This window comes from Aegilops tauschii, chromosome 3 (genome assembly GCF_002575655.3).
Source record: "Aegilops tauschii subsp. strangulata cultivar AL8/78 chromosome 3, Aet v6.0, whole genome shotgun sequence".
NCBI classification, from domain to species: domain Eukaryota; kingdom Viridiplantae; phylum Streptophyta; class Magnoliopsida; order Poales; family Poaceae; genus Aegilops; species Aegilops tauschii.
Genome location: NC_053037.3, coordinates 574,738,595 through 574,747,724, shown reverse-complemented (window position 1 = coordinate 574,747,724; position 9,130 = coordinate 574,738,595). Strand labels below are relative to the sequence as shown.

Here is a 9,130-nt window from a genome sequence, read left to right as displayed (position 1 = left end):
GATATTTGTATGCTATTTATGGATGAATTTATCCAGAGTTACTTTAGGTGCTCTGGACAAAAAGGAAAAAAAATCAAGGCCTGACATTTGAGCACGTGGTTGGATGGTCGGCTCCTCTATCAATGTGTTCAATTTGATAATCCACATTGGAGTTGTCCTAACCTCCAAATACAATTCACGTGTCTTCATAGGCCAGGTGAGCGGCCTCGATGTAAATTATTCTCGTGCCATTGAAAATGCGTCGGTTCCTCTCCTTCATGACATATACGAGAAGGCCGCTAAGACGCCTCCTCAGGTTGGCGTGGGAATCTCTTAGTCTGCCCTCCCATCAGTCCTCGGTTGAGGTATCCGCTGGGCCAGGGAATGGCATGGCACCCGCCCATGAGAACACGAGTTGACGGCCGGCCGAAGCAGTGGCAGGGGACGGAAAAAATTAAGGTGGGGCGGACACTTCAACGGCAACCGCCATGTCGCCCCATCACCCGACCACTAGCAACGCGGCCACGCCGCTACTGCTCAGCTGCCACCTATATATGCAAGCCACAGTTGCTAGACTCACGGGATTTTACTGGGTTTTATGGATTGTTTTTCAGCTAATTAAACCTGCCCCCCTGATTTCAGGTGGGGGTGGGCCAGTTTCCCCAACTACATCCAATCACAAAGTGCCAACTGGAAGCATTAAGTAAAATCCCGTAATTAGCCGGTGCGTGTAGCTTTACTCTATGCAAGCGCCTAAGCCTAGGAATTAAGCCATGTGCGAACTAACCTATGGTTGGATGGTTAGAGGGATATTGGTATCCCAGCCCACTAGGGTTCAAGTCCTGATGCTCGCATTATTCCAGGATTTATTTCGGGATTTCGGCGAAGCGCTTTCAGTCGGAGGAGACGTTCCCGTCAATGACGAGGCCCTACGATGACTTCGTAAATCTGAAGATGATATGCCAGCTCAGTCTCTCGGAGGTGAGTATATGCGCGTATATATGAGCGTTTGTGTATGTACTGTGTTAAAAAAAAAGGAATTAAGCCATGTGTAGCCTCCGTTACTTCCGTTGGCCGCCCAATCGCTGCCGGCTGCAGTGGCTATTAGAGCTAGTGTTGGTCGCTCGCTCGTGTAATATGTGTTGTGGTTGCCCTCGATGCCTCTTTGTTTTGGTCCATGGACAGACGAACTGCTGTTGTCGATCGATGCGTGACCGTTTTTTTTTTTTTTGCGAAAATTCCACTATTCTATGTTTATTCTTGCAATTTTTAAAAATGCGTTTTTTATGAATAGTCTGCGCAAATTTTGTTGTTGTGTTGTTTTAGTTTTTTATTTCCTCTATTTTTAAAGGGTAATACCAATGCCCACTAATTTATTCTTTTTCACAATAGTGAAGGGTGAAATGACGATGGAGATGAAAGGGTAATACTCGCCACATCTACCACACCTAGAGGGAAATTACTCACGCATCATAAGACAATAACCAATCATCTCGGACAATAAATCAGTAGAAACCATATCAATATCACAAGGAAGATCGACAATGAAATAATAACTGGCAACGAGCAGTCAGGATCCTATTTGTGTATAACTGGCCAAACGGGCCAGCCCACGAGCACGCCAGCACAGCCCGCCATGGGCCAGTCACAGCACGGGCTAAACGGGCCGGGCCCGGCACGCGGCACGCCCTGGGCCGTGCTTGGGCTGCTAGGCTGAGCACGCGGGCCGGCATGGCACGGCCCGATTATCTTTTTTTATTTTTTTTTATTTTTTTATATATCTCTATATGGCCTAATATATACTAGCCCAGTAGAAAAATATAGGCCCAAAAAACGTCAAATAGGCCAAACAGCAGGTGGGCCAGCGTGCTTGGTGTGCTGGTGGGCCGGCCCGATTACCAGCTGGACCGTGCTTGGGCTGCATGCTGCAGTACACAGGCCGGCACGGCATGGCCCGTATAATAATCGTCCCCTGGCGCGCCGGGCCATGCCAGGCACGATGTGACGCCCCCGATTTGACCGTACACTAATCATGCACGCAAATGTGTACGATCAAGATCAGGGACTCATGGGAAGATATCACAACACAACTCTAAAACATAAATAAGTCATACAAGCATCATAATACAAGCCAGGGGCCTCGAGGGCTCGAATACAAGTGCTCGATCACAGACGAGTCAGCGGAAGCAACAATATCTGAGTACAGACATAAGTTAAACAAGTTTGCCTTAAGAAGGCTAGCACAAACTGGGATACGGATCGAACGAGGCGCCGGCCTCCTGCCTGGGATCCTCCTAACTACTCCTAGTCGTCGTCAGCGGCCTGCACGTAGTAGTAGGCACCTCCGGTGTCGTAGGAGTCGTCGTCGACGGTGGCGTCTGGCTCCTGGGCTCCAGCATCTGGTTGCGACAACCAGGTAGAAAGGAAGGGGGGAAAAAGAGGGAGAAAGGCAACCGTGAGTACTCATCCAAAGTACTCGCAAGCAAGGAGCTACACTACATATGCAAGGGTATATGTGTAAAGGACCATATCAGTGGACTGAACTGCAGAATGCCAGAATAAGGGGGGATAACTAGTACTATCGAAGACTACGCTTCTGGCCACCTCCATCTTGCAGCATGTAGAAGAGAGTAGATGGTAAGTTCACCAAGTAGCATCGTATAGCACAATCCTACCCGGCGATCCCCTCCTCGTCGCCCTGTTAGAGAGCGATCACCGGGTTGTATCTGGCACTTGGAAGGGTGTGTTTTATTAAGTATCCAGTTCTAGTTGTCATAAGGTCAAGGTACAACTCCGGGTCGTCCTTTTACCGAGGGACACGGCTATTCGAATAGATAAACTTCCCTGCAGGGGTGCACCACATAACCCAACACGCTCGATCCCATTTGGCCGGACACACTTTTCTGGGTCATGCCCGGCCTCGTAAGATCAACACGTCGCAGCCCCACCTAAGCACAACAGAGAGGTCAGCACGCCGGTCTAACTCCTATGCGCGCAGGGGTCTGGGCCCATCGCCCATTGCACACCTGCACGTTGCGTACGCGGCCGGAAGCAGACCTAGCCTAGTGGCGTTCCAGTCCAATCCGGCGCGCGCCACTCAGTCGCTGACGTCACGAAGGCTTCGGCTGATACCACGACGCCGGGATACCCATAACTACTCCCGCGTAGATGGTTAGTGCGTATAGACCAAATGGCCAGACTCAGATCAAATACCAAGAACTCGTTAAGCGTGTTATTTTGAAGTAACCGCGGACGCCGTCCAGGGCCAGGCTCACCTCTCACCTAGGCGGTCTCAACCTGCCCTGTCGCTCCGCCACAAAGTAACAGTCGGGGGCCGTCAGGAACCCAGGCCCACCTCTACCGGGGTGGAGCCACCTGTCCTTTCAGCCCCCTCATCAGAATCACTTGCAGGTACTCAACGAGCCGACCCGACTTTAGTCACCACATGTGTCATGTATATAAAGTATATAGTATATACCCGTGATCACCTCCCGAAGTGATCACGGCCCAGTAGTATAGCATGGCAGACGGACAAGAGTGTAGGGCCACTGATGGAACACTAGCATCCTATACTAAGCAGTAGGATAGCAGGTAAGGGTAACAACTGTAGCAACAATGATAGGCTATGCATCAGAATAGGATTAACCGAAAGCAGTAACATGCTACACTACTCTAATGCAAGCAGTATAGAGAAGAATAGGCGATGTCTGGTGATCAAGGGGGGGAGGGCTTGCCTGGTTACTCTGGCAAGTAGGAGGAGTCGTCAACTCCGTAGTCGAACTGGGGGTCGTCAGTAGTCTCGGGGTCTACCGGAAAGAAGTAACGGAGGGGGAACACAATAAATAACAGAGCAATCAAAGCAACACAAAGCGTAACATGACAATACACGGTGCTAGGTGTGCCCTAACGCGGTAATAGGTGATACCGACGAAGGGGGAAAACATCCGGGAAGGTATTCCCGGTGTTTCGCGTTTTCGGACAGAGGTACCGGAGGGGGGGAAGTTGCGAGTTCGATAGGTTAGGGAGGTGTGGCGGACGAACGGGCTGCATATCCGGATTCGTCTCGTCGTTCTGAGCAACTTTCATGTAGAAAACATTTTTCATCCGAGTTACGGTTTAAAAGATATGAATTTTCAAAGATTATTTGAATTTCTGAAATTATTTGAATTTAGCAAAAATGAATTATGACATCAGCATGACGTAACACTGACGTCAGCAGGTCAACAGGTCGGCTGACCAGTCAAACCAGACAGGTGGGTCCAGTGGGACCCACATGTCATTGACAGGGCACTAACAGAGTTTTATAACTAACTTAAACAAGGTTATTAGCAGGTAGGCCCCACCTGTCAGTGCCTATTTAGATTAATTAATTAGTTTTATTTATAAAAACATTTTATTTAGTTTACTTACGCGGCGGGGCCCGCATGACAGTGACACTGGGTTGCCCAGTCAGCAGTTGACTGGGGTCAACTGGGCCACCAGGACCCACTGGCAGCGACCCAGGGGGCCCACTTAGCCACGTCGGCGGACGGCGCCGGAACAGCTCCGGCGAGCCAAATCGCGGCGGCGCGCGGCGGGCTCGGCTCGGGTTTAGCGCACAGGTGGTCCCAGGGGCCGCGGTTGCTTGCGTTCGACGCGGCTCGACGCCGCGCGTCGAACGGTGGCGGTGCGGGGTGCTAGGGAGGTCGGAGCGGAGCGCCAGGAGCTCGCCGGCGGCGGGGTGGTTCGGGCGTGCGGCAGAGGCGGGGCTACGGTGCGAACTGGGGCAAACCGAAGAGCGGGGCGAGGCCTACACGATGCGGCCAAGGCAACGGAGGCACGAACGGGACCAAAAGGTCGCCGTGGCCACGCCGGCGACGAGGCCAGGCGGCGGAGGGTGCGGCCTAACGCGGCGCGGTGGCTACGGCAAGCTAGCGAGCTAATGGAGAGGGGGAGGAGGAGCAAGAGCTCACAGCGGGGCGTAGCCGTTTAGAGCGGGCGCGGGGAAGGCGTGGTGCAGTCGGAACCGACGGCGAACGGCGGCGGGGATCCGACGAGGAAGAAGATGGCGCGGGGTCGATGCAAGGTTCCCGGGGCTCGGGCCCGTGGTTGAGGAGGACGGGCTCGACGCGGCGGAGCTCGTGGACACGTCGGGGAGGAGAACGGGGCTCGGTGGCCGCGGCTATGGCGCAGCCATGGCGACGGCGGCGCTCGGTTGCGGTGGGGAACGAGGTGGAGCTGAGGGGGGAAAGGCGCAGGGGCCGAGAGGGAGAGCGGGTGAGTGGAGGGGAGGGCTCGAGGCATCGAGGGGATGTCGCCCTTATCCCCTCTCCGACGGGGACGACGACAGGGTTCGGTGGCGACCGGCGAGCGCGGTCGCTGGGTCGGGGGAACAGGGAGGAGGGAGGCGACCGGGGGAAAGGTGGGCTGCTGGGTTGGGCCGCCCAGATGAGCCGGCCAGCTGGGCCATCTGGCCCAGTGAGAGGGGGGGTTAGGTCCAGGAAGGGGTTTGCTCTTTTTTTTTGTTTCTTTTTTTTTCTTTTATCTCTTTTCTGTTTTATTTCATTTTAATGCATTTAGGCATTTTCTAAAAATATGTTTTCTCCACAATAATTATCAGTGCAATATTTGGCACCCACCGAACATTTTTGTTTAAATTTTTGAAAACTTTTATTATTGACATTAATTTGAATTTAAATTTTGAAACGGTTTCGAATCATCACGAGGTTAACAACAGTAACCGTGGTGACGTGGCATCATTAACGTGGGATTACTGTAGCTTAATTATCCGGGCGTCACACACGATTACAATCGGCCGGCCCGTTTGGCCAGCTCTGCTATTGTGTAGCAGGAGCCATGAGAATAATCCGGACTTCGGCTCGGCATGGGGCTCTCAAACCTTTGCTGACGAGAACTTGCAGTGGGACCCCAAGAATTGTGCCATGTAAGCGGTGCACCAAGAATAATCTCGAAAAATTTCCTGGCCATTTTATTCTTGACAAGTATATTAATATGTCTACTGATTAATAAAACCTTAAATGTTTATCCATTTTCATGTATGCAAGAGAGTACAAGGTTGGCTATTGTTCACACAAATTTCGAAATGATTTATTGCAAAAAAAATAAATGTTGCCGGCTCAATGCGTGGGCCATTTGAGCATGTATACAAGATGCTGGTATTGCATTGTCATTTTTCAGTTGTTTCCTTAGCATTACACACTGCTCAATTATTTATGTTCTAGGCATTACCCCGTATAAATGGGTATTATTCATGCTACCAGGACACAAGCTCTCCTTCACAATTCATGATCGGAAATCAGACATAGCATTTTTTGCATCTAACCCGATGGAGTTGTAATGTTTGACATAATCTCTGACGAGGGTCTCCCTGTACAACGGCGGGTTGTCGTCCGACAACAGCTCCTTGATCGGACCATACATCCTGGTCGAGGCTGGGTGGAAATGCGAACTGAAAAAGCACGCGATCGAGACTCTCGGTGCAATGTTCTTCACCACCACCCTATTCTCGACGCTAATGAACGCGTCATTGGAGATCATCTGCATAGTTTTTAAGAAAAAATATACAGTTCTGAACTTGAGAATGAACAAACACAATGCTCGGGTGTTGAACAAAATATTCAGGATTGGATGGTCTCAATTTATATACCTGTAGGAGATCGCCGATGTTGACGATGAATGCTCCCGGTGTCGGGGTAACGTCGACCCATCAGTCCTCATGGAGGATCTGGAGGCCGCCAATTTCATCTTGGAGAAGTATTGTCATAAAGGTAGAGTCGGAGTGCCGGCTTGTGCCAATGGCAAGTTCAGGCTGAGGGCATGGAGGGAAGTAGTGGCAGAGTAAGATTTGTCCTTGGTTGCAATCGATATCTGTCAGATAGCTCGGATCAAGCCCAAGGGCTTCTGAAAGCAGCTCGAACAAAGTGTTGCCCAAATTCATCACTTGTTTTGCGTATTCAAACATCGTGTCGCTGCAAATCAACATGTTAGCTCCGAGTTTTTCTTTCCTTTTTTTGGGAACAGATGATTTAAGTAACCATTCATGAAAATTCACAAAAAAGAGTCCTATGAAGAGTAATTTCATTTAACTCTTGCCAATAACCAAGCAAGAAATGGCTCACACTAACAATAAATATATAGGTGATTGCATAAATAAAAGCATACCCTTAGTACTAACTGCAGATTGATTCAGTTGTCAAGAATATGGTTTTCAATTTTTTCAGTAACTTCAGTAGGCACTGAAAATTTTACCTTTCGGCCAAAATATTTCAGCAATTTCAATAGTAAACAAGAATTCAAATATTTTCTAACATATTTCCAAAAAATTCAAATATTTAATTGAATTTTAATACAAACCGAAATCACTAAAATTCATTGAATTTTGGTGGTTTGGGTTGGTGATGAAATTTTCTGAAACTGAAATTGAAAACCATCAGGATACAGAGAAGGAGAGCAGCTGACATCCTTTGCCACAAGAGAAGAACATTTGCACATATGAAGAGAGAATTGTGTACCTTACCATCACTCCACCATTCTTCTTAATTTGCAGATTGACATACCATGTATGCGAACCTCAATCTTTTTATATATTCGTAAGAATTAGGAGACTGATAAGAATCAAATAGAAATGATGTGATTCTCGTGGATTTGCTGCAGATACAATCAAGCACACACAATTAACTAACCCACCCGGCCTAGAATGATACTAACCCACCCGCTCGTGACAATGTTCTACAGCCAGACAGTTAAAACATGCAGCAAAACTTGCAGGTACATGGCAGGAGCGCTCACCGGCAGGTTTCCGGCAGCTCGTCGGCGTCGGGCGGATCAGGGGCCATTCGGATGTAGAACGTGTCGCGCCAGTTGGCCACCGGCGACTGGTGCAGGTCGAAGTTGCACTGGTACTTGACCGCCTTAACAGGCTCCCGGGAGTAGAGCCTGGCCTTCTCGCTGCCCTCGCCGCCGTCGGCCTCGTGGAACGCCCGCACGGCCCCCACCGCGGCGGCCATGGACTCCGGAGGCACGCCGTGGCCAGTAACCTGGAAGAAGCCCCACTCCGCGGCGGCCCAGCGCACGGCCGCGACCACAGTAGCGCGGTCCGCGCCGCCGAGATCGATCACCGGGACCGACGTCGACGGCGGCGGCGGTTCTTGGGAGGACGGTTCGCGGTGGTGGTCGGGGACGCGGAAGATGCGCGGGACGTGCGTGGCGCCGGCGGCGACGAGGCCGCGGACGCCGGAGAAGGTCGCGTCCAGCGCGCGGAGCTCGGCCGCGCGGTCGTAGGCGGCCATGCTTGGCTTGGCTTCGGGGATGCGGACGCGGATTTCTGCAGTTCTGCTTCAACCCAAGTCAAGAGGGATAGCAAAGCGAGTGAGCTCCTCGGCGGTAAATTCTACCGACCGGCGCACGTTGCTACTCCGCGAGATGAACAGCGCATGGCCCGCCTCGTTTTCCTCCGTCACACATCTCTTATCTCTTCCGTCATTGTTGAAGCGAGAATTGATTGAATGAACAGTGACCGGATCTGTTGATGTTGATTGGATTACAACCCACGTCCGTCCCATGTGTGACGGTTCCCCAATTGGCGGTGAGGCGATGGTGAGGTCGACTCCCATCTAGGGTTTCTTCTCGGCCGCGCTTCGGTCTCACCAAGGCTAGGCTCATCGTCAACACCGCAACCAGCTCATGTCCTCCTCCGCTTACACCTGCTGTACCCATCGTCCCCGTTTGAGTCCGTGTTGCCGGCGAGGAGTTTCACGTCCAGACATTCCACCATCATCCTCTTCCCTCTTGTGTGTTGCTAGGGCACGCGACCGTAATACACATTTCCTAGCTTTGCTTCGCATGTGGTTAGGTTAGCATGGAGAAAGTGGAGGGGTTGACTCCTCCCCCCTCCCCCCGCGTCGCCTCCTCTGAGGCGACACGGGGGCAACGCTAGCATCACCGTCGCGCTTCCCTCTCCCTCTCCCTCTCCCTCCCTCCGCCGCTGCTAGAGGGGTGCTTGGCGCTGGTGTGGGCCCCCAAGGAAGGTGGCGGCGAGGATCTGGCGCCTCCCCCTCGGATGGAGGGTTTTGGCTCCCGGGGCGGCGGCCGCGGCCGGTGGCGCGCGACGCTGCCTGGGCGGCGGGTGGCGTAGGCGGGTGCCGGTGGGCGT

At 51.8% G+C, this 9,130-nt stretch overlaps 1 protein-coding gene across 1 annotated transcript; it reads right to left on the bottom strand.

The window, feature by feature from the left end:
- Positions 1 to 6,120: 6,120 nt before the first annotated feature.
- On the bottom strand, positions 6,121 to 8,418 carry LOC109763959 (1-aminocyclopropane-1-carboxylate oxidase homolog 3). Its single transcript, XM_040404738.3, has 3 exons — positions 7,768 to 8,418; positions 6,626 to 6,947; positions 6,121 to 6,516 (listed from the first exon to the last, which is right to left on the bottom strand). The coding sequence occupies exons 1-2, from the start codon at positions 8,265 to 8,267 to the stop codon at positions 6,686 to 6,688; spliced, it is 762 nt and encodes a 253-aa protein (XP_040260672.3). The 5' UTR covers positions 8,268 to 8,418; the 3' UTR covers positions 6,121 to 6,516; positions 6,626 to 6,685.
- Between the last annotated feature and the right edge of the window lie 712 nt (positions 8,419 to 9,130).

What these genes read in the sequence shown, in the direction of transcription:
- LOC109763959 (XM_040404738.3), bottom strand. Translation starts at nt 8,267, where the DNA reads ATGGCCGCCTACGACCGCGCGGCCGAGCTCCGCGCGCTGGACGCGACC. An exon ending in GAGCTGCCGGAAACCTGCCG is followed by an intron (nt 6,948 to 7,767) that starts GTGAGCGCTCCT and finishes GTTGATTTGCAG; the next exon opens with CGACACGATGTTTGAATACG.